The 24266-nt window shown below is 52.5% G+C and overlaps 3 protein-coding genes, 1 long non-coding RNA gene and 1 pseudogene across 11 annotated transcripts in view; 2 read left to right on the forward strand and 3 right to left on the reverse strand.

Annotated features, from left to right (window-relative positions):
* Positions 1 to 397: 397 nt before the first annotated feature.
* Positions 398 to 855, reverse strand: LOC116865521. Its single transcript, XR_004382222.1, has 2 exons — positions 809 to 855; positions 398 to 686 (listed from the first exon to the last, which is right to left on the reverse strand). It is a non-coding gene; the product is annotated as an uncharacterized LOC116865521 (long non-coding RNA).
* Positions 856 to 950: 95 nt separating this feature from the next.
* Positions 951 to 13527, reverse strand: LOC116865519 (AFG3-like protein 1). 2 transcript variants are annotated; one of them, XM_032853726.1, is made up of 9 exons: positions 13454 to 13527; positions 11459 to 11639; positions 9955 to 10090; positions 9629 to 9765; positions 9220 to 9467; positions 7432 to 7538; positions 6624 to 6749; positions 6340 to 6409; positions 951 to 1005 (listed from the first exon to the last, which is right to left on the reverse strand). In XM_032853726.1, exons 5-9 carry the CDS (start codon positions 9330 to 9332, stop codon positions 960 to 962), a joined length of 462 nt encoding a protein of 153 aa, XP_032709617.1. In that variant the 5' UTR covers positions 9333 to 9467; positions 9629 to 9765; positions 9955 to 10090; positions 11459 to 11639; positions 13454 to 13527; the 3' UTR covers positions 951 to 959. The 2 variants fall into 2 exon arrangements, with proteins under 2 accessions (XP_032709617.1, XP_032709618.1); XM_032853727.1 differs by lacking the exon at positions 6340 to 6409 and having other exon boundaries at positions 952 to 1909.
* The window catches only part of DEF8 (differentially expressed in FDCP 8 homolog), a 28093-nt gene continuing 16040 nt past the window's right edge, over positions 12214 to 24266 (reverse strand). Inside the window, exons 10-11 of one of the 7 annotated variants that reach the window (XR_004382221.1) lie at positions 18956 to 19172; positions 12214 to 12832 (exon numbers count right to left, since the gene is read on the reverse strand). The gene's annotated coding sequence lies outside the window, so the exon portion shown is untranslated. The other 6 variants (XR_004382218.1, XR_004382219.1, XR_004382217.1 and 3 more) reach the window with 6 other exon arrangements.
* Positions 14322 to 15216, forward strand: LOC116865518 (annotated as a pseudogene).
* CENPBD1 (CENPB DNA-binding domain containing 1) lies at positions 20892 to 23147 on the forward strand. The gene has a single exon (XM_032853719.1). The coding sequence runs from the start codon at positions 21269 to 21271 to the stop codon at positions 22895 to 22897; it is 1629 nt and encodes a 542-aa protein (XP_032709610.1). The 5' UTR covers positions 20892 to 21268; the 3' UTR covers positions 22898 to 23147.

Below are 24266 nucleotides of genomic sequence, written 5' to 3' on the forward strand. Positions count from 1 at the left end.
AACCACACACTTGGGCTAAGTGTGGAGTTTCCTCCAGAACCACTGACAGGCCTTCCACCAACCCAAACAGCTGTTCCAAAAACCTAACAATTTCTCTTGGGCACGGACTTCGATGTCCCTTTTCTTTCTTCTGCCACTTCACTAAACCTTCAGAATTTCTGAACTCAGCCAAAGCCTCCTCTCCTTGGGGCAGTTAAAGAGACCAGCACTCACACTTGCCTGTGAGGCAGCCGTCCCCACCAAACCCGCCCACCACCCCCTCCCTTTGTGGGAGGTCCTGAAGGTCCAAACTCAAAACCCCACCAGGAACACACACACCCTTGGCTCCCCGGGGGGCAGGGGACTTACAGCCGCACCGCTTGCCCCGCTGACTGGGGACCGGCATCTACAACACCCATTTGCTGTTACCATGTTTTAATTTGTTTTCCAGAGATTTGGGCAGCTGCTTTCACAGCCAAGGTCACTAGGCTGGGCTCTCCTGGAGGCAGCACTCTGCACTGCCCTCCTCACACCCCCAGCTGCAGCCCTTCAGCCCCTGGGGAAGGGAGGCGTCCTCCTGCAGGCTGCCGGTGCCTTGGTGCCTTCCACAGACTGCTCACAGAGGCCGGTTCTCCACAGAGGGCCGGGACCCAGCAGCTCCATGTCCGCCTCGCCCAGCACCACCTCCTCCAGCAGCGCCTGCCCACCTAGAAATCACAGTTGCCCATCACAGAGCTGCTCCCAGAACAGCGGGTACTGCCACGGCAAACCCCAAGCCCAACACCCCAGGAGGACGGGACAGCCCCAGGCCAGGACCCGCCCCACTCACCCGCTCCAGCTGCTCTCAGCACCGGGTCAGCAGGTCCAGGTCCCTCCCGCCCGCCGGCGGAGCTCACAGGTGCCCCACCTGCTCAGCAATGAGCTGGCCAGTGGCCTCACCATACGGCTTCCCTACCAGCATCTCGCCTCAGCGGGAGAGGTCAGAGGACACCTGTCCCAGCTCTTCGCTCATCCCAAACGCACAATCTGGAAGCAAGGAGGTGGGGGTGAGCCTGGAGGGACTCAGCCATGCAGAGCCCCCAACGAGGGCGGCTGCCCTTTACCTGGAGGAGGCCCTCTGGGTGACTTTCCTCAAGTCATCCTGGGCCCCTGGGTGACCCACCCAAAACACAGCTGCTCAGCCACCCTGCCCCCAGCATCATGCACATGAGGTCAAAGGGCTGCTCCCGTGTGGGCAGATACTGCTCCCTGGGCAAAAACACTGGGCACAGCTGAGCCCTCTGCCCCGGGGGATGATGGACACCTAGAAGACACAGGCAGACAGTGCCTGTGGTCCCAGCCTCCACTCCCCAGGCAGAGCTCCTGCCCCTTCCAGGTCCCACCTCTGAAGCATCCCAGACCAATTTGCCCTACTATGATCACTGGCCACAAGGGCATGGGAGGAGAGGAGACAGACCCCTGGTCTCCACCCAGGATTTGGTGGGTCTGGGTGGAGTCACCCCAAAGATTAGCATGGAAACCACCTCCATCCTATCAGTCCTAAGGAAGTTCTCGAAGAGCCAACCTTTTGGGTCCAAAGCTTAGGAGTGAGCCAAGTTTAACATCAAATCTCTGGGGTGTCGGGTGTCCGCCATCCAGATCCCACTGGGAGTCAACACCCTGTCCCTTACTGCTACACATCCCTGAACAATCTTTTGAACCCAATTCTAAACTACTACATTCCTTGAAAAGTAAAAGGGGGCTGCTGTGAACATATTGTGCCCTCATGACCAGAGGCCACACGCAGTCACCCGGGGAAGGTAAACACCCACACTGACCTCCAGCACGGGGTCCGCAGGATTCAGGAATCAGCCCAGTGCCAAGTCTGGCCTCAGGGGAGGCCACGGTCACCCTCTCACTGGGCTGCACACCTGCGTCTTCTTCTCGAGGCCTACATATCGGATTCCCAGGCCAGTGAGAGGCAGAGGAAAAAGGGACAGCCGGGATGCGGTGCCAAATCCCCAGCCTCCACGGATGGGAGTGCTGGGAGCTGGTCACAGCCTCTGCTCAGCCAGTGCAGACCCACAGCCCGTCCGCTACACACTCCCTGCCCCCACCAGACACTGTGCGGCCCTCCACTCCGCAGAAACCCCACCTCCCACACTCTGCACGTAGCACACAGCTGAGGAGGCCTGTTCTCAGCCCATGTGATTAGCTCTCTTCTCTGGCTTGCTAAGTGACCCAGAAGCATGGAGACCAATGCCTCCTACACCCTAGCTTATAAGCAGTTATCAGTCCACAGAAAAGGCACAAACTCCCACTGGGCCCAGCTTCACGACTGGTCAGCTCAGCAGCATGGTGGGGACAAGCCTCCAGAAGCTGTGGAGACGTCCTGGGCTACCAGACACCACGCTTGTCTACACACACTGCACTTCGCTAAGGAACTCAAGACACCGCAGCACCGCCGACCCGCCCGTGGTTCTCAGACCCATGTGGCTGACCGCAAAGGGCAGCCACTGGCCCCCAGGACAGCGCCCTGATGCTCGTCCCCAGGAAGGCACTCCAAAGCCCTGAATCCACGGACTGCAGCTCGCGGAGCTGCTGAGCGGGAGCCGGGAGGCCAGGCAGGTGTTGCTGGGAGGAACCATACACACCTCCACCCACCCACCTTCAGAGAACTGTCTCTGGAAGGAAGACCCCAGGGAAGCCCCTCCTCCCATCTGCAGTCAGCATCCAAACCAGGGCCGGACCCACTGCCCTGGAGCCCTCATCTCTCTGAGATTCCAAATGGGGCTCTAGACACAGCATGAAAGCTGTTGCCGGATCCCCAAGTCCCAAATTCTGGTTTGGAAAACCATCCGCAGCTCCTGTATGCTAAAGCAAAGCTGAGGCCCCGGAGTGAGCCAAAGACCAGAGCTCAAAGGCCCCCCAGCTCAAGACCGACGACCCTCTCGGTGGCCCAGACAGAGTGATGCTCCAGGACACAAGGACCCGGGGGAGGACGGCAGTGGGCGCGGCTTCCCCGAAGACACCGGATATGTCAGCATCTGACCCGGGACTATGTCTTCCAGGAAAAGCTCAACTACAGAGACCACAGACAAACTAGGGAACGGCTCTGTTCATTCACTACTGTCTTAGGCCAGTTTTTTCATTAAGCAACTTACTGTTGCATAATTTATTTAACATAAAACCCGCCTTAAGCACATACTTCAAAAACTTCTAGTAAATTTATGCAGTCACCTGCCCAGTGCCCTGGTTTCAGACACTTCCATCATCTATGTAAGATACCCTGTGCCTGGGGCACCTGGGGGACTCCGTCGTTACACATCTGCCCTCGGCTCAGGTCATGACCCCAGGGTCCTGGGATCAAGCCCAGCATTTGGCTCCCTGCTCGGCAGGGAATCTGTTTCTCCCTCTCCCTCTGTTTGTGTGCACAAGCTCTTAATCTCTCTCTCTCTCTCAAATAAATAAATAAATACTTAAAAAAAAAAAAAAGATACCCTGGACCTGTTGTGGTCAATTCCACTATCCACCCTAGCCAACCTTCTTGTACTTTCTGTCTCCTCAGACCTGCCTGTTAGGGACATTTCATATACACAGAATCACACAGTACCCAACCTCGTGTGTCTGGCTTCTTCACTTGGCATATCTGCAGGCTCACCCATACTGCATCGTGTATCCAAACGTCATTTTTTATGGCTGAATAATATTCCGTGATACATACACACGTTTTCGTTACCCATTCTTGTATCAATGGACATTTAGCCGTGAACATTCATGTACAAGTCTTCACGTGGCCACGTTTTCAGTTCTCTTGGGTAGACACCGATGACTAGAACTGCCAGGTCATACGATAACTCTGTATTTTACTTTCTGAAGGACAAACAGATGTCTACAGCCTGTTTCACAGGCCCAGCAGCAACGTATTAGGGGTCATGTGTCTCCATGTCCCTGCCAATCCCTCTAACTTCTACAGCCATCCTGGTGGGTGTGAAGTGCTAGTTCGTTGTGGTTTTGAGTTGCATTTTCCTAATAAATAACACTCAGCGTTTTTTCACATACTTTTTGGCCATTTGCATATCTTCTACAGAAAAATGTATATTCTAACCTTTTGCCCATTTTTAAATTGGGTTCTATATTCTGGATTCTAGACCCTGACTTATCAGACACAGGATTTTCAAATATTGTCTTCCATTCTATACACTGCCTTTTATTCACTGAACAGTGTCCTTTGATACACGAGAGATTTTAATTTGGCTAAGTCTCATTTATTTTTTCACCTGTTGCTTGTGCTTCTGGTGCCACATTTAAGGAACCACTGCCAAGACTAAGTCATTAAGATGTGGTCTCCCATGGTCTCTTGTAACCACATCATAATTCAAGCTCTTAAATTCAGGTCTTTTACCCATTCTGAGCTAACTCAAGAAGTGCAAGGGTCCATTTTCGTTCTTTTCTATGTGGACATCTCACTGTCCCAGTACTTTCTGTTGAAGCCACTGTCCTCACCCCTACTGAACGGTCTTCACGCCCTTGACAAAAATCAACTCGGTAAAGATATACGAGCTTGTATCTGCAATCTGCGTTCTTGGATTTTATTCTACTGGTCTACGTCTAACCTTACGTCATGTTTTTTTCATTGACCTTTCCGGCAAGTTCTGAAATAGGAACATGGGAGGCCCCCAACTTAGTCTCCCTTTATGGGACTCTTTTGGCTATTCGGGGCTCTTGCAGTTCCGTGTGAGTTGCAAGATCTGTTTTTCCATTTCTGGCTTTAGTTAACTATACAAATGCTCTGCTTCTGTGTATCTCCTTCCCTCCACACCTCTATAGCATCACCATCAAAGATGACAACTTTCTGCACTACAAACCTGTTAACAGAAAATGTATTACCGTTTTATACATTTGTCTTTAAAATTGCATAGAGAAAAACAGGAGTTACACACCAAAAATGCAGTGATGTTGGCCTTCGAATTTCCCTGTATTCCTTTCGTATTTTACCTGCACCAACGTTACCTCTTTGCGGCTTCAAGTTCCGGGCTAGCATGCTTTCATTTCAGCCTGGAAGACGGTCTTTAGCTCCCTCCCTAAACATAATGAACCACCTTATCTTTTCAGTATCTGGGAAGGTCTCCATCTCCCCTAATTCTTCAAGGGCAGTTTTGCCAGATCCAGAACTCTTTGTTAACAGCATTTTCTTTCAGGGACCTCAAACTCATCACCCCACTGCGTTCTGGCCCTCGGAGTTTCTAATGAGCAACTGGTTGTTAGTCTCATTGAAGACCCTTTGTACACCGCGTCCTTTCTCTCTTCCTGGATTCAGGGGTCTCCCTTTCTTTGGCTTTAGCAGAGAGAACATACTGAGTCTCTGGGCAGATCTGAGTTAGTCCCTAACCCTAAAAGTCACCGACCTTCTTGGAAATGTAGATTCATTAGCCAAGTTTTAAAATGACCTTTCTTCTTTCAACTTTAATTACTATATTATGGCACAAAGAATGAGCAGAGATGGTAGAAGGGAACTTTACCATCAGGTTCCCAAGGAACACCAGGTTTAAAGTGCCTGGATCGGCCACACGAGGGCCTGCCGCACAGGTGGAGAGGAGGGCTCAACAGTACGAGGCCCATCAGAGCGCTGCAGTTACCGCTTGGTTCTATGGCTCCGGAGAAGGTGTCCAGAGTTGACTCCAAGAATCCCCCACGTCCCCTTCTGTGTGTGAGGACTACCTTGCGATGCAGACCTCCAAAAGGCTTCGACGGCCTCTCAGGGACAGCGGGGTCATGGGATCAGCAGAGAGAGGAGAGCAGCTCCACAAGGCGGCCTCCTCAGGAACCCGTGAGGCAGTTCCCCGTGAGGGGAGTTCCAGTCATCCCGCCAAGTCATCCCAGCCAATGGGCAGCCTCTAATGCTAATCTGGGAAGAACAGAGTCTGGGAGGCCTACTCCAGTTTCTCAACTTTGGTGTGCAAGTGGACGTGGGCGTCACACAGGAAGAGAGCAGAAAGCACATTCTTGGCCGGAAACAGACCAAGTCCTTTGTGCACCAGCCGGATCGGGTGAGAACGCCTCAATCATCACCCACGTCTGACCTGACCTCGGCCCTCGGCCCTCACCCCGCAGTAGGCAGGACACTGGGGAGACAGCAGCATGGCGGCAGGAGACAAGGCTCCGCAGCACGTCCCTGGGAGGCAGGAGCAGTAGCCAACAATGCCTCACAGTCATCATGAGACCGGCAACAGGCTGCTGAGTAGGGAATAACCGGCGAGGGAAGCCCCCTGGAAAAGCCCTCGAGTCCCAGTGTTTAAACCACCCTGGGAGGGAAATGAGTTTCCTAGTACAGGATCTTGGATCTTAATGACAAAGAAAAGAGAAAAGAGCACAGCTCACTTCAGTGGGTCTGTCCTGACATCAGTTGGTCCTCTGCAGCAAAAAGTTACCAAGTCTGAAGAGAATCGAGCTAGAAATTCAAATGGGCACAAATCTTAGCTTTGGGGCTCATCATCTCTAAGGACTCTGATTTGTCTCAACAGATTCAAAGTTCTACAGACAAAGATGGACACTTGCCAGGACCAAACAGCACAAGCACAAAGCGTGCACCAATCCCATGAGCCGCCCCCACCACCCCTTATCCCCGCCCCATAGGCAGGAGCCCCAGCCTGGCCAGCACTCACCCGGGAAGCACCACATGAGCACCAGGAGCTTTTCTGCTAGCGTGTCCTTCTGGAGGCTCTTGTCTAGCTTCAGCGTGCACAGGTGGACTCTGAAGATGGAGGCCCTGCCTCTGACGTCAGGGGTGCCTAGCGCGGAGAGAGACCCACAGACATGGCAGAGTCACCTGCAGCCACACTGCAAACTCTGCAGGACAGCCTGGGGCTCCAGGCAGCCTCCCTGCTGGGCCCATGCTTCACACTCAATCATTCAACCAGGCAGCAAGGACACAGAGATCCCAAAGCTCACGTACACTAAGCTCCTGAATGCAGTAAAACACCCTCCGACTGCTGCCTCTGACCAACACCAAACCCGATCCCAGGGCCGGGACCCAACAGTGAACAAGATGAGGACTGCCCTGGGCAGCGGGGGTGTCCACACAGGATGGACGCTTTCTCACAGACGGAAAGAGCCAACTGTCGGAGGAAGAGACCAGGGTGAGCCCTTCTCTTCTAACCATTCCTACTGGACCGCGGCAACACAAGAGCCGAAGAATATAGGAGTCTGCCGTACCACCCCTCCTGTATGGATGGGAGAGACGCGTCTGCAGGCCCAACCACGTGTGTTACTCCCACAAGGGGACTGCCAGGACACAGGAACTGGCAGCAACCAAGGGCATCCGCGAGCCTCCGCTCTCCGAAAGTTAACATGAACTGCCACAGGAGCCTGATAAGGAAACTGCCTCCAAACACAAAGGTAATGATCTAACCTGACTTTTAACCCAAGGACGTGAAGACCCAACCCTGAATACCAAGTGACCGGCATACTCACCGACGTGAATCAGGCAGTCAGACAGGCCAGGCTGCGTCAGGGCCGGGTCGAGAACGACAGGGCAGCTGGTGCCAGCCAGCACCACAGTGCTCGTGGAGAGGCGAACCCTGGACATGAGAAGCAAGTGAGCCCAAGAAGAGAGCTCAGACTGGTGTCCACGAGGACAGCACTGTGTTCCTAGCTCTCCTCCTCCCTCAGGCCCTGAGAGCAGGTCCTCTTCTGCACAGCTGCCTGTCCTTCCAGGCCCACTGGCCACCCTGAGTGGCGCTTCGCTGGCTCTCCCTCTGCTTCCTCCAAACTGAGAGCAGAGGCTGCTTAGCAGGGCACACGCTCATGCCCAGGGCTGGCTCGGAGAGCCTCTCACTCTGACCCTTCACGGGCAGGAACCCAGCAGCACGCCCGTGGCTCTGGTACTAGCAGACCCCACTGCTCTGGCTGAGACACAGCCGTCGAGAGTAACCAGACGCTCCTCAGCTAACAGGGATCTCCATGTCCTGGTCTCAGGGTGTGGACCCCCGCCGTGCTTCACCACTGGTTCCTGACAGCCTGATGCCACCTGTTACCCCCCACCCAGGGAGTGAGGAGACCCTCCGCTGTGTCAGCGCCCCAGCCACCTGCCGAGGTCTCCGTTGCCAGCCCTGCTGGACTTACAAGGAGCGGGCCTACTCCGGGGCAGGTCAGGCTGCGGAGAACAGGGATGGCCGAGAGAAGTGCTGGTGCTCCCACCCACTCTCACCCCTGAATGGTCCCTCCCATCAGTCTTCTGAGATATCAGAACTGAATCATCATCAAATTAGAGCCACTGCTGGACACTGAGTATGATGGAAGATTCTGGAAATGTTTTAGTCTGTGCAGAAAGAAAATAACACAGCAGGTCTAACTGGTCATCCTCGCAGGGTCAGCTCCAAGGCAGCCCTCAGCGCACTCTGGGACCTGAGGTTTGGGAGGGGCCGTCCATGCCTAGACGGCTGGTGCAGACAGTAGTGTACGCTGTGCATCTGCTGTACCACCATCTGCGGTGATGGTGGTACAAACTAGGCACAGAGTGAAAATCTCAGGCAACCGCAACACCCGTGTGCCATCACAGCTCCACGAAGGGAGAGCAGCACCTCCCGCCCCGTCCTCAGGAAGGCTGCAGCCAACTTCCTTGACCACAGCCTTCCCTGCACAGATTTTGCTCTGGGTCTGTCATCAGCCACAGTCATGGGTATGAGCACACCTGAGGTTCTGAGTGTCCTCCGAGTGAATCCCCAAACCCACGGAACTCCCAGCAACCCCAAAGTGAAGATCAAAACTTGCCACCGGCCCCCTGAGAGCTTCTCCAAATTTGAAAAGTAGCATCAACACTCAGACGTTTCCAGTGAAGCTTCAGCAGACCTGACAAGCTCCCAGACACACTTGGCTGGAATCACTCTGAGGAAAAGTCTTAACCAAGAGGAGAGAGATTTTGGCACGAGGCAGGCCTGCCCACTCATGCGATTCTGAGTCAGGGAAGGCAAAGGAGAGGCTGAGACAGGAAGCAACACAGGCTCCAACCGCACCACCCTGTGGGCACCAAGGCCTAGGAGAGGAGGGGCAGGGGAGCCCCCATCTGGCCGGTCCACCTCCCCAACAGGACTTCTGCCACCACACCCTTGCTAACCCCTCCTGCTGGTGGGCCACAGGCAGGGTACACGGGCCCCTCACCCTATTGCTGACTCCTGGGGCCAGTGTTGATCTAACACAGCTTTCTCCACTAACTCTGCCGGAAAGCAGCCTTCTAAAAAATGACCCATCAAGGATTCTCACCCAGGGAGTTTACAGGAACAAAAGGCTGGAGGAGGTTCTGGCGGTGCTGACGGCACAGGCCTGGTCTCAGCGGCTGTCACTGGCATCCGCTCACCGTCTATCTCCACAAGCATCGGGTTCAGTGTGTTCTCCTGCTCATTCCGGGCTCCACGGTGCCCCTGGCCTTGCTTTCCGCCAATGGCATCAATCTCATCAATAAGTAAGATACAAGGAGGGTTTTTTCGAGCCACTGCAAACTTGTTACGAACCTGAAATGGGAATCCACATAGAGAGCTGGTTTTGCCGCTTGTATAAAAACAAGTGCGGGTGTGTGCTAAGCCAAGTCCCTCCTCTGGAACCCCACCCTGATCTGGTATCTGTGGCAAGCTCTGTGCTCACTGCCAGGGCCACACAAAACGCATCCACCTACCCTTGCTGGCCCATGCCAACCAACATTTCCAGGAACTCTGACCCACTCACGGTGATGAAGGGCACACCGGCCTCCCCCACAGTCACTCTGGCAAGAAGCGTTCTGCCAGTACCAAGAAGACTCACAAGCGCCGCTCCCTGAAACAGAAAGGTGATGCCGGTTCTTCAAGGGAACAGATGGAACCCAAAGAAAGTCCCATTTGTGCATACACATGCAACAGGTGACTTCTAGGCGTCACTACCAAGGATCCCACAAGATGATGCACGAGTCAGAGTCTGGGATTTTCCTTCCAATAACTTCTGCTTAGAAAATTAACGCATGCTTACCATAAAAAGTTCAAACGTTGCAGATACATGAAAGCCCATCCGGCTAAGCAGGTCATTTCTTCACGATAGCTCCTAGGCACAAGGCTTGCTGGATCAAAGGGTCTGAATGTGTATTTTAAGTTACTGTCCAAGTGCTCTACAAAAGAGTGACACTGTTTCTCACTCCCACCAGGAAGAACAAGAGCCCAGCCCCTCACACTGGAGGCCACAGCCTGTCTGCACAGCTTCACCACTGGCTGGTCTCAACAGCAGAAATGCCGACTCAGGCACTTTGGCTGCTGCCCGGCCCAACCGCGGACACGACACTGTGTTTTCCTGTCTGTGACCTGCCTTCTCCAGCGCTGACTTAAGGTATTGGTTTTTTTTTTATTTTTTTTTTATTTTTTTTTTTTAAAGATTTTATTTGTTTATTTGACAGACAGAGATCACAAATAGGCAGAGAAGCAGGCAGAGAGAGAGGAAGGGAAGCAGGCTCCCTGCTGAGCAGAGAGCCCGACGCGGGACTCGATCCCAGGACCCCGAGATCATGACCTGAGCCGAAGGCAGCGGCTTAACCCACTGAGCCACCCAGGCGCCCTTGGTTTTTTTTTTTAAGATTTTATTTATTTGACAGAAAGACAGCGAGAGAGGGAGCACAAGCAGGGAGAGCAGCAGGCAGAGGGAGAGGGAGAAGCAGACTCCCCAGTGAGCAGGGAGCCCGACGCAGGGCTCGATCCCAGGACCCTAAGATCATGACCTGAGCCAAAGGCAGCCGCTTAACCGACTGAGCCCCCCAGGTGCCCCGACTTAAGGTTTAAAATCATCAATTTGCACTCTGGTAACACACCTCAGTGTTCACTTTATGGGTTACCGTCATGCCTGAAAACTGAAGATACTGAAAGGCAGCTTCTACTGCTCCATTTCTAGTCAAGGGTGCGGCTTAGCATCTCATCACCTCAAGAGACCATAAGCTTTATTTTTTAAGTGTTTTAGAACCAAGACAAAATACTCATGAAAAGGTAGGAGAACGGGAGTCACAGAACTCAAACCCACAACACGGTGTTGCACCCCACGTCCCCACGAACACGGATGAGGGATTCAGAGTCTGCATGGGTCCATCTCTGCCTGTCGTGTGACCACACACATAGCCAATTCTTCTAGACAAGGAGGCACATGTGCCCACATCTACTGTAGGTCATTTTAGGAAGTCGTCCAACTTCACACTCAGGAGGAGCTGAAAAGCCATGTGGGCGCCAACACCCCCAGCCCCACACACAAGGACAGAGCCCAGCTTGGGTTAGCGCACTCCGGGTGACCTGCCCGCCCCGCCCACTCTCCACAGTACACACAAGCGGCCAGACATCCTGAAAGGGAAAGCCAAGCCATCCACTGCAGAGCCAAGGTGAACAGCAGCTGGGCTGGGTGCAGGACCTACACCTCTGCCGCACACACGTGCTTGCCGGCTGACACTCCCCAGACTACAGACCAGAAACGCAACAGCCCACCCTCTAGCCCCCGGGCTCACCGTGGTCCAGAATTTGTTGCTGTTCTTCAGAACAAACTGTCCGGAGGCGACCACCCTATGGGGAGGAGCTGAAGAAAGCCAGAGCTCCTGCAACGGCCTGTGGGCTAAGCGTCGTCGACTCCAGGAGCTCTTTGCTTGGTCCACAGTCCAGGCACAACTGACGGGTCTGTGAGTTGATTTCCTGTAAGATGAAAATCCTTCTGGGAAAAGGACTCCCAGTTTATCAGGCTTCCCAAGGGTCCATGACACCAAAAGGCAGCAGGAGAAAGACCCCACAGCCAGAATCACACGGCTCCATCTCCTCTATGCAACGGCCAGACCCACACCCACACCACACCTCCATGCCCAGCACGGTCAAGAGCTTACCACGAGGCAGATATATCCAATCCCAACCCTTTTATGCACATTGTACTTGCTATTGTAATAATGTTACTTGACATTGTGTAAACTAATAAAACAAAAGTAAAGAAAGGTTGCTTCTTCAAAACTAAGTAGGTGGCTTTGGATAATAAAGCAATAAAGGCAAATAGCTAAAAAAAAAAAAGTCAAACTGAGTGAGAAAATTCTAAAAGTAAAAAAAAGTCATAAAAATACAGAAAATATACTCAGCTTGCTTTGCTTCTAAGTTCTCACTTCATTTAGAGGAACAAAACTGTAGATAACATGTGGTGGGTTTTTTTGTCTTTTTTTTTTTTTTTTTTTTTTTTGGGGAAAACATGTTTATGGAGGACATTTTTTTTTTTTTTTTATATGCAGGACATTTAACAAAAGATTTCTGTCACTGGAACCAAACTGGAAGGAAGGGCTGGCCTGGAAAAGACCAATAAAGGGATATGCTTGTGCATTCAGTGAACCCAAACACAACTCTCACACAGGTTTATACTGTTCCCAGGACACTAGAGTCTCACAGTTCAAAAAAGTGAACTCCCTGTGGTTTCAATCAGACCATTCTGGCCTGACAGATGCTACTTCCCGTGACTGATAAAATACACACTCTCTACCAAAAGCTAAGTGGTCCCGCATCTGTGCACACTGAACCATACTAGGCTCTGGCTTTGACTTGGCACTCAGAGCACTATCACATTTTCTGAGATCAGTTCCTCTGGAATTTTGACTCCTAAGTCCTGATACTGCTTGGGATTCTCCAGGAAATTCACAAACTCCATAATCTCCAACTTGGCCTCTTCACAACCAACTACATCCAAAAATCACATGTCCACACTGTTCCTCAAGACCCTGGGCAGGTGTCTCCCCAGCACGGATGAGGCCCCCTCAGGACCCGCCACACCCAGCCCCCATTAGGACCTTCCTCACAACACAGAGGAGGATACCCCCTAGGAGAAGGCGGGGGGCACCAGGCTTTGCAAGAAAGAGCTGGAAGATCCAAGAAAACCCTTCGTCAGTTTCCTTGGGAGAAAGGCTGTGAAGAGCAAAATGCTTTGACGTCTGGTTCTGCCATACAAGGGAGCAGTTTCCTCTACAAAGGAGCAAAGCCTGGGGTCACCTGGGTGGCTCAGTAAAGCAGATGACTTCAGCTAAGGCTGTGATCTCGGGGTCCTGGGAGTGTGCCCCAAGTCAGCCCCCAGTTAGGCCAGCAGCCCCTGCATTCAACAGGGAGTCTGCTTTCCCTTTCCCTCTCTCCCTCTGCCCTTCCCCCAACTCATGCCCTCCTCTCTCTCTCAAATAATCGTTTTCTAAGCTTTTTTTTTTTTTTAAGATTTTATTTATTTTGACAGAGAAAGACAAGGAGGGAGAGAGAGAGAGAGCACAAGCAGGGGGAGCGGCAGGCGCAGGGAACCCGATATGGTTCTAAGCCAGGACCCCAGATCATGACCTGAGCCGAAGGCAGACACTTAACTGACCAAGCCACCCAGGCGCCCCTCAAATAAATAATCTTAAAAACAAAAACAAACATGTCCGAGCCTAGACACAGCATGCAGCCCTCCCCCCATCCTGAGGCTCTCAGCCCACACACGTCTGTCTGCCCAGTCTCACCTGGAATTGGCCTGTGGGGTTGGGAGGATGGCCCCCACCAGACTCAGCACAGCCTCCTCTCAGCGGAGCCCTACCCAGCCCGCGACAGTGTGTCTTTAACACTGCCTTGCTAAGTGTTTCCCCAGCCAACTCTTTCCTCGATAAAAAAAAGAGTTAATGTTGACTACACACTGAACCAGCAGACGCCTGTAGTACATGCTTAAAGGAAGTGAGCTCCACAGCCCGTCAGGCACTGAGCTGTTCCCCAGACTGGAGCCCCTGCCGCTCGACTGCCCTTCTCGGCGGTAGAGACCCTTGCGCCGGGCTGGGGGCTTCAGCACCAGCTCCCGTAAGCAGCCTCCAGGCTCACTCCCAGGTGTCAGCACCACCGATGCTGGGCCACACAAACTGCCCCAGGACCCAAGAAGCGAGAGCAGATTCAGGTGGCCGTCCACAGCCGTGGCCTCCTCCCAGCTCCTCCTCCTTCAACAGAGCCAGAGTCTAGCCTCTGTCGCGGCCCCCAAACCAGAGGCTCTGGTTTGGTGTGAATGACAAGCTCCAACAACCACTCGACTTTGCCTCCGTCCCTTCCTTCTTGTCCTGATGGTGTTCTCGCCACCTCAATCTTGGCTCGTGGTTCTCACGTGTCACTTGACAAACCGAATCACAGTGACGAGTCCTACACTGGGACAGTGCCCATCCTGGAACACGGCTACAGATACCTGCCAAAGCACTAAAACACTACCATCACACAGGCTGCTATTCAGTAGTGAAACCAGGAGATGCATTCTTCTGGAAAAAAAAAAAACAGAAAACTTTACATTATATACTTTACATTAAAAAAGCAAAAACAGGTGTCTTCTTCCTGGCTTGTCTTCAGCGTTTTTGTTCGTAGAGCGGCCAATGGCAAGATGTCTTCGGGAAATGCCAAAACTGGACATCCCGCCCCCAACTTCAAAGCCACGGCTGTTATGCCAGATGGCCAGTTCAAAGACCTCAGCCTATCTGATTACAAAGGAAAACACGTTGTGTTCTTCTTTTACCCTCTTGACTTCACCTTTGTGTGTCCCACGGAGATCATTGCTTTCACTGACAGGGCAGAAGAATTTAAGAAACTCTACTGCAGGGGCACCTGGGTGGCTCAGTGGGTTAAAGCCTCTGCCTTCAGCTCAGGTCATGGTCCCACGGTCCTGGGATTGAGCCCCACATCAGGCTCTCTGCTCAGCAGGGAGTCTGCTTCTTCCTCACTCTCTGCCTGCCTCTCTGCCTGCTTGTGATCTCTGTCAAATAAATAAATAAAATTTTTAAACAAATAAATAAATAAATAAAATCTTTTTTAAAAAAAAAAGAAAGAAAGACAGAAACTCTACTATCAAGTGATTGGTGCTTCTGTGGATTCTCATTTCTGTCACCTGGCATGGATCAACACACCCAAGAAACAAGGAGGACTGGGGCCCATTAACATTCCCTGGGTATCAGACCCCAAGCGTACCATTGCTCAGGACTATGGAGTCTTAAAGGCTGATGAAGGCATCTCGTTCAGGGGCCTCTTTATCATTGATGATAAAGGCATTCTTAGGCAGATCACTGTAAATGACCTACCCATCGGCGGCTTGTGGATGAGACTCTGCGACTGGCTCAGGCCTTCCAGTTTACCGACGGCATGGGGAAGTGTGCCCAGCTGGTTGGAAGCCTGGCAGTGATACCTTCAAGCCTGATGTCCAGAAGAGCAGAGAATATTTCTCTAAGCAGAAGTGAGCGTTGGGCCATTTTAGGGCTGGGCTGCAGTGGGTGGCCATGAAACCAAAATCTCTTTTGTACTATTGTCATACTTAAAACACAAGACTTTCGACTTTGTGCAGATGTGGTATGGGACGGGACAGGCCTTTCCTGCAGGGACTGGGGAGACCAGCCTTTCTTCCTCTGGAGAAAATGGCCTGAACTGTGTTACAGGGCAGGCCAACTGTGATGTACAGTAGTAGGGCAACACTTTTGATCTTCCGTTGTTTCTATTAAACCTGAACTGAGAAAAACATAAACATTAAAGTTAAAAAATTAAAAAGCAAAAACAAAAAACACCCTACTGCGGGAACGTTTACCCCTGAACCTGCCCCTCACCTCAGATGCCGTCCCAGGGGCAGGAATGACAGGCACAAACCGTTTGTCCATGTAAGACAGAGAACAGCAGAGGTGACACACAGGGCACTGAGCAGCTAACCACGGGCCTCCATGCTCGGTCACAGCCCACAGGCACAGCCCACAGCTCTGTCATGGCCTGCATTCGGCAGACAGATGGGTATCGGCTGTCGCTCTCCTAATAACAGGAACGCTTTCAGCCAGCAATATGAACCTATTTCCATTTTGATACACAGAAACCAATTCAGGAGCAGGAATGGAAGCCTGGTATGTCCAGGCGTTAAGACTGCATACTGTCGGGCGCCTGGGCGGCTCAGTCGGTGAGGCCTCTGTGGACGGCTCAGGTCATGATCTCACAGTCCTGGGATCAAGCCCTGCACTGGGCTTCCTACTTGGCAAGGAGTCTGCCCCTTGCCCTGGCTCGTGCTCACTCCCCCTGCCTCCCTCTCTCCATCTCTCTCTCTCAAATAAATATGTATTTTTTAAAAATCCAAAAGGCATGCAAACAGTCTTACACTAAGTACGGTGCCATGTAACAGCCAGAGCGGATTCAGGAAACTTCCGTCCACCCGATGGCAGCCACCGCAAGAAAACAGTGCCAGGGAGAAGGAAAATTCAGTCCCAAAGGCCCACAAGCTACCCCCAGCCATCCACAAGCAGACATGCCCTTCTGGGAAGCTCTTCAAAGACACAGTTCAGGGGCAAGCCCCGTTTCATTTTGCTATTCACTTGCTCTCAAAAGCATCTCAAACCATTACAACATAGCTCTTTCTGGAAAGTAAGTAAAGACTCAGGGTTGTGTGATGAGGACGTGTTCCCAGCTCCAGCATCTCATGACTGCCCCACAAAGCTTGATGGTCCCATTGTACAGCCTAATACTCGCTAAAGAAGGTCCTCAAAGAAACCCAACAGCTCACCTTCTCTTCTGACACAAACTCCCCAGGCGGTAAGACCCCAACAACCCTCACAGTCATGAGACAAGAACTGGGGGCATCCTCACAGCCCCCCTCAGGCTCCAGTCTCTTTCTGTCTGGATCACTCCCCAGGTGACCTGTCTTAATTTCTCCAACACAGCACACTATCATCTGTGTGTACAGCTCAACATGGGGAAGCCAGGGACGCAGGGGACAAAACAGGCAAGGAGGGTCGCAATAAAAGCTCACCCTCACTTAGTGCAGGATGCTCCTTCTTTATACTTTTATTTATTTCCCAAATATTTTTTGTCATAGGCATGAAATATATTTTAATTAGATAAAACAGCAAAGCTATTTTAAATCAAAGATTGCTGCTTAAGTTTCAGGATACTGTAGTTTCTCATTCCCAAATAAGCCCTTCACAAAAGGCTATCTGTTCCAGATCATGGGCATGGAAACGCATCAGGGGCTCAGGGGTGGCTGTGTGGAAATTTCCTCACTTCTGGGACACGCTGTGAGATCACAACTCCGGAAGGGGCAGAGGGCCGGGAGACAGTGCAGCAACCCCCACTCTCGGCTGGACTTTCCCAGCCCACACGACAGTTCCTCCAAGTACACGGGAGAGGGCATGTGGACGGAGCCTGGGGAGAGTCTGCCACCACTGTGCACCAGAGGGACTGAGCACAGGACTGCATGAGGCAAGCCGGGGAGGAAACACTCCACCCTTCAGTCCTCCGACCTGTGCCTCAGAACAAGCATGTCACTGTCAGCCATACCAGACCTCAGCAGAACTCTGGAATCCATCCAGAACACAGACAGGGGAGGACCCACCCCTCCTCTCCTGCAGAGGCAGGCCCTTGGGAGACAGGAGTGGCAGCTACCATTCCCCTCCCCTGTAGGGAGCAAGGGCCTCTCTGAGGACAGACACGTGGACAGACAACAAAGACCTCAACCATAATGCCTGGTGGGAAACCATGGTTTCCTACAAACACCATCACATAGGATTCCTGATCTTAACAGTGTGGTGTTTAAGGTAGCGGGCAAAGGTGGACTAAGCCCTCTGCTCCTCCTGAGGTTTACACTCACTTCGCCCATGCTCAGCACCCCAGAGAAGCGGAAGGCACTGCCAGCCCGCACAGAGCCTGGAGTCGACAGTCGGGTCTGTCCTGCTTGGGGGCGACAGGGCAGGACTACACGTCACAGCCAAGGAACGAGGAAGTCAGGCCGTGGTGTGAAAAGGACATGCACCCGGGAGGAAAGTGGGCATGACAGTGTTCAGTAAGGTAGTTCCTGGAAGAAGTCCAAGGGTGTCTTGTCCATACCCCAAGGCTGGGGCTTCTCAGGGCTAGAACTTGCAGAGCACATGCACGTGCACACACCACAGGGGTAAACAGACTGTAAACTCCCCTCGCCAGACCTCTTGCCAGGGACCACCGCACGACGTGCTTCCAGGTGATTTTCTTCCCAGAATCCAGCCACTGAAAAGTCCCATGGCAACACCGGCCCCCAAAACACCAGACTGCGGAAATCCTTGTCATCCCCAGGGAACACCCCCGTGGGACAAGAGAACACAATTCTACGGTGCGACAACAGCGGGTCCTTCATCAAACTGTAATTTCCTTCTTCAGACATTATGAAAGACATCAACCAAACATGCCATCCTCACACTCCACCACCGGACCTCTGTGTGGGTGAAGTCAAAGCCGGTCCTGGTGGGAAAGGCATCTGCGTGGTCCGCAGGAGCACACCAGAAGCAGCGGCTCAGCAGACCACCCAGGAAAAGCAGAACCTCCGCGAAGAGCCAGCATTTCTGCGGCTATCTCTTATCAGAGGCTTTTCTTTATGTATTTATTACGTTCCGTTGGCCAGCATACAGCACATCATTAGTTTCTCACGAAGTGTTCAACGATTCTTTAGCTGCGTGAAACACCCAGTGCTCATCACAACAGGTGACCTCCTTAATACCCATCCCCCGGTCACCCCATCCCCCCACTCCCCCCCTTCTCTAATGCTCAGTTTGTTTCCCAGACTCCAGAGTCCCTCACGGTTTGTCTCCCTCTCTGATTTCCTCCCATCTGGTTTTCCCTCCCTTCCCCTGTGGGAACCACCCTGTGGTCCTCCACACCATTCCTCATGTTCCACACGAGTGAAACCATATGGTAACATCTGGGTCTTTTAAAATTCAGATGGAAAAATAATAAAAATTTTAAAAATAAATAAATAAAATTCAGATGGGGAAGCCCCTAGGGGTATCAGTCAGTTGTGTCTGACGTCAGCTCAGGTCATGGTCCACCTCAAATAACATGGCATTCACCCCTCTCCATTACCTTCTCTTCATTTTCTACTTCCCTTCTTCTACTTCCTTTCCCTTTGCACCTCATTTAACCACCTAACACGCCATGGGACCCGCTTTTGTCTGGTTCTCCTCTTGTACAGCAGGGATAGGACAGCAAGATCACCAAAAAGAAAATACCTGCATGGAAGCCTCCGGAACATAAGCTTCCCTTGAGAAGTGTTAATGCTAGGGCTCCTCTTCTAACTATACAGCAGATCGCGACTGCGTCTCCAGCTTTGGCACACCCTCTTCAGTCTACAAATAAGGCAGAGCAGCCCATGCGGCAGGGCGCTTGCCGGTCCTGTAGACCCTGATGTCGCCAGCTTGTTGATGCTCAACAGATGAATGACTCAGTCTGTGGAAAAAACGCCAAGATCATCCAAGCTTCTTCATAACTAAAACTTCCATGAGGTCCACAGAAGTTCAGTGACTCGTGACACACGTGTGCGGTCCATCAGCTACTGACTTCCACGGTTGAACCAGAACAGCCCTCTGCAATGCTGAGATGCCAAAGGTAAAAGGCTCTGTTGTCACTGATATTTCTAGAAACAAAACTGACTCCCACCACCTCCAGAATGAACAGGGATGAAAGGGAAACGTTTACTACTGAAGCCAGGACAGAAAATGAATCCATGAAATCCTTCTTCCTCTTTCACTACTGTCTGACAACCACGATATTTTTCTTGGATCAAAATTCAGAAACTCCGTGTTTGTGCATTAGGAAAAAAAATAAGTCAACGGGATCGCTGCCCCCGGGCTGCATCAATCAATACAGAAACAGAACGCGGGCGCCTGTGGCTCAGCAGCAGAGCCACCCACTCTCGGTTTCGGCTCAGGTCATGATCTCACGGGTCCTGAGAGGGAGCCCTGCCTCAACCTCCTCGCTCAGCGGGGCATCTCCTTGAAGATTCTGTCCCCTGCCTCCCCCTGCCCTTGCTCTCTCTAAATCTTTTTTTTTTTTTTTAATTTATTCATTTGAGATAGAGCAGGAGCAGCGAGAGACGGAGAAGCAGGCTCCCCGCCAAACCGGGAGCCGGGCGCGGGGCTCGATCCGAGGATCTCGGGATCATGACCCGACCCGAAGGCAGACGCTTCACCAACGGAGCCCCCCAAGGCGGCCCTATGATAAATAAATCTTAGAAAGAAAGAAAGAACTAGAACCACCTTAAAACACGGCATTCTATTCCTCGTCTCTAAGCCCGGGAAAGGCCCACGCTCAGGAGTCCCGGGAGGCGGAGGCGCCGGAGCAGGGCAGACCTGAACTGCAAGGGAAGGAAAGCCCCTGGCCAGTTCCAGTCTTACACTTCCTCTCCAGCGTAAAACGGACTTTAACACTCACAAGGGGGCCGCCCGCGGAGGCCGCCGCTAAGCCCGCTCCTCCGTTCCCCCGGCCTCTAACCCCGGCACGGCCGGCGCAGCCGGATGGCGTCACCGCGGCCCTCACCCACCCTACCCCACAGCCGGGCGGCCGGCTCAGCCGGATGGCGTCACCACGGCCCCTACCCCAGGACGGCCGGCACAGCCGGATGGCGTCACCGCGGCGTTTAGCGCCTACCCGCCGCCGCCGGACACCGGCGGGTAGAACCTCCCTGCTCACCTGCTAGGCTGTTCCGAGGGCCATCACGCCCGTGCCTCGCCGTCCTGCCGCGTCTCGGGCCACCGCCGCCCCCCGCCTGTGAGACAGCCCCCGCCTCGGACCTCGCTCCGCCCGGGCGCGCCCTGGCGCACAACAGCGCCGCATCCCGGAGCCGGTCCCCGCGCGCCGGAGGCCTCGCGCGTGCGCAGTAAGGGCCCGGCGCCCGCGCGGGACCTCTCCGCGCGTGCGGACGCTACCACGTGACTTTTCAGGGACCGGAACGCGCGCGCTGTCTTGTCCCACCCAGGCGGTGGCGCGCAGAAAGCTCGGCGACCCGCTCGGGGGCCGGACGCTGGGGCTGCCGACTGATTTTCGGCCGGGCGCCTCCCAGGACACAGACTTACCGGGTCCTCCAGAGGACGCGGCTCACGGCCGCGCAGAGAACAGTCCCGCTCCGGCCCCCGTCCCCGGCCGCTGCTGCCCCTTCGGGAGCCGCGTCCCCGGCCGCTGCTGCGCGTCCATGCGCGCCTCAGACGAGGGCTCCGACTCGGGCTGTGCTGGGCCGCACTAGCCCCTTTCACCGACTTGTTTTCGGGTCACGGGGCCCGCCCGGCTCTCATGTTCCTGCAGACCGGCTGCCCGCCAAGTGGACGCCCCGACACCGCAGGCCCACGCCGCCTGCCTGCCCGCCGAGCGGGAGCCAGCCGGTTTCTGCGACAGCGGGCCCGGCTGGCCTTTGCTGACCTTGTCACGGCTCCTGCCTGCGCCTCCTGGCAGCACATTTCTTCTCCCAGGTTTAGCCGCGGAGCATAGAGTAGCCACGAGCACACTGGCACGTGAGACTGCTGTGATTTTACTGCATTTTGGAGGCAAAGATGCCTGGGAAACGGTCCCTGAATGCAGCGGTCATCCCACATGCCAAAAGGGAACGGAAGGCAGTTACCCTGGACCTAAAATTGGAAGTCTTAAGACGATTTGAAGTGGGTGAAAAGCTCAGCCAGATCGCAAAGGCCTTAGGCCTCGCTGTTTCTACCGTGGCTACAATCCGAGATAATAAAGAAAAAATCAAAGCAAATTCACAGGTAGCTACTGCCTTGAGAGCCTCCCGGTTGACTCGCCACCGAAGTGCCATCATGGAGACCATGGAGCGCCTGCTGCACGTGTGGCTTGAAGACCAGAGCCAGCGAAACGTGCCCCTGAGTGTCACCATCATTCAGGAGAAGGCCAAGAGTTTGTTTGATGACCTGCAGCGTGAAAGAGGCGGAAGGTCTCCCGCAGAGAAATTCAGTGCAAGCAAAGGGTGGTTTGTGAGATTCAAGGAGCGCCACAGTTTGCCCCACTTCACGGTGAGCAGCACAGCGCCGGGACACAAGGACGTGTATCCAGAAGTGCTGAGAAGCATCATCGAAGGAGGTGAGTACAGCCCTCAGCAAGTTTTCAATGTCGATGAGACAGGGCTTTACTGGAAGAGAATGCCTGAAGGAATGTTTATTTCTGTGGAAGAGAAAGCCGAGTCAGGCTTTAAATCTTCCAAAGACCGCTTGATGCTGCTGCTTGGTGGCAATGCAGCTGGGGACTTTAAGCTGAAGCCCTTACTGGTGTACCACTTGGAAAATCCCAAGGCTCTGAAAGGGTACTCTAAGCCCAATCTACCTGTGATCTGGCGCTCAAACAAAAAGGCATGGGCAACCAGGACCATCTTTCAGGAATGGTTCACATACTTCTTTTGCCCTGCCATAGAAAAATACTGTGCCCAAAATCATCTCACCAACAAAGCGCTGCTCATCCTAGATAATGCACCGTGCCACCCGGTAAATCTGGGTGATCTGTCTGATAACGTAAGAGTCGAATATCTTCACGACAGAACCGCCGACTTAGTCCAGCCCATGGGTCAAGGCATAACCTCTATCTTCAAAGCTCATTACATGAGAAGAACTTTTGAGCACATCCTAGAAGCAACAGATGGAGAGGACACAGCCATGATCAGGGAGTTCTGGAGAAACTACAGCATCATGGATGCTGTAGACAACATTGCAGTGGCTTGGGAGGAGCTCAGACAGGCAACAATGAACAGTGTGTGGAAGAAGATTTGGCCGGAGTGTGTTCAGTTCCAGAGTGTTTCCCAAACAGATAACGTTGCACAGCTTCAACAGAACATTGTGACCCTGGCCAGGAACATGGCTTTTGAAGAGGTTGTAGAAGCCGATGTGGACCAGTTGCTGAGGTCCCACGAGGACGATCTCTCAAACGAGGAGCTGATGCAGCTGGAGCAGGAGCCCTCGGGAGAGGAGGAGAGTGAAGATGCCGCGCCCGCCCTGCGCCAGCTAACCGCAGGAGAGCTATCCACAGCCTTCTCACATTTCGAAGCAGGCTTGCGAGTCCTTGCCAGTAACAGCCCTGGTGACAAGTGGAAACTGCAAGTCTCAAGAGCAGTCAGCGAGGCAATTAACTGCTACAGGGAACTGTACAGGGAGAAGCAGCAGCGCTCAGAGCAGCTCTCCTAGGTCCTTTCTCCGTGGTGCAACCATGTGCTCGTCAGAAGAAAGCCGGTAGTAACAAGGTGACCCCAGGGGATGAGGCCCAGCCACGCCTCTCGACTTCTAAGATGCCTTACATCCCCGGAAACTCTGTTCCTGATGTTTTCATTTTGACACTTGACAGTATCAAATTTTGTCATTAAAATTTCATTCAAATACGTACTTTAGAATAATTGCATGCAAGAATACCCAGGGAAATGTTTCTTTAAAAAGAGAATAATGCGGGGCGCCTGGGTGGCTCAGTGGGTTAAAGCCTCTGCCTTCGGCTCAGGTCATGATCCCAGGGTCCTGGGATCGAGCCCCGCATCCGGCTCTCTGCTCCACAGGGAGTCTGCTTCTCTCTCTTTCTGCCTGCCTCTCTGCCTACTTGTGATTTCTCTCTGTCAAATAAATAAATAAAATCTTAAAAAAAAAAAGAATAATGCAAAGAGGAGAGTAGCCCTTCTGCACATGAAAGCAAACTATAAAACTTCTGTGATTAAATCAGGGTGGTAGTCAGACCTGTGAAATAAGATAGAAAGCCCAGAACTTTTTTTTTTTTTAATGGTGCTAGACAACTGGTTAATCATTTAGAAAAACATAAAATTAGATCCATGCCTCACGGGATACATAAGAATCAACAAACGGGTCACCTGGGTGACTCAGTGGGTTGGGCCTCTGCCTTTGGCTCAAGTCATGATCTCAGGGTCCTGGGATCAAGCCCTGCATGGGACTCTCTGCTCAGCAGGGAGCCTGCTTCCCCTCTCTGCCTGCCTCTCTGCCTACTTGTGATCTCTGTCTGTCAAATAAATAAATCTTTAAAAAAAAAAAAAAAAAGGAATGAACAAACAGGCCAGGGATCCAAAAGTAAAAATTGAAACCATACAAATACTACAAAAACACATAGATGACTGCCTCTTTGACCTGGTCGCTGGGAAATTATCTGCCTTAAAATGCAGATAAAATAAGAAAATTTCATCAATTTGACCATATAAAAATGTAACAAAAGAACTTTTTCACGGAGGAAACATCACTACAAACAAAGTCAAAAGCAGTTAACAAACTGGAAGAAAATAGTGGCAACATCTCACAGATAATAGGCTAATATCCCTGACAGGTGAAGAACTCTTAGGATTAAGAAGAAAATACCAAAAATCCAACAGGAAAGTGGACCAAGAATATAACTCATAAGTCTATAAATTAGATCTTGAAGCATATGAAAGATCATTCATAATGAGAGAAACGCAAATTAAAGCTACATGGACATCTTACTAATAGTGGGAAAAAGAAAGTATGACTACATGTTGTGTTGGTGAGGCTCTGGGCTAACAGGCATCTGAAACGTTGCTGATGGGAG

This window comes from Lontra canadensis, unplaced genomic scaffold (genome assembly GCF_010015895.1).
Source record: "Lontra canadensis isolate GAN:19392208 unplaced genomic scaffold, GSC_riverotter_1.0 scaffold8, whole genome shotgun sequence".
NCBI classification, from domain to species: Eukaryota; Metazoa; Chordata; class Mammalia; order Carnivora; family Mustelidae; genus Lontra; species Lontra canadensis.

Bases quoted from the DNA above. Each gene is read 5' to 3' on its own strand.
- LOC116865519 (XM_032853726.1), bottom strand. From the start codon at position 9,332: ATGCTTGTGGAGATAGACGGTGAGCGGATGCCAGTGACAGCCGCTGAG. The intron at 7,539-9,219 runs GTGAGAATCCTT...TCTCATGTCCAG, and splicing joins TGTTCCTGTAAACTCCCTGG to GGTTCGCCTCTCCACGAGCA. The intron at 6,750-7,431 runs GTGAGTATGCCG...TCTCCGCGCTAG, and splicing joins TGACTGCCTGATTCACGTCG to GCACCCCTGACGTCAGAGGC.
- CENPBD1 (XM_032853719.1), top strand. From the start codon at position 21,269: ATGCCTGGGAAACGGTCCCTGAATGCAGCGGTCATCCCACATGCCAAA.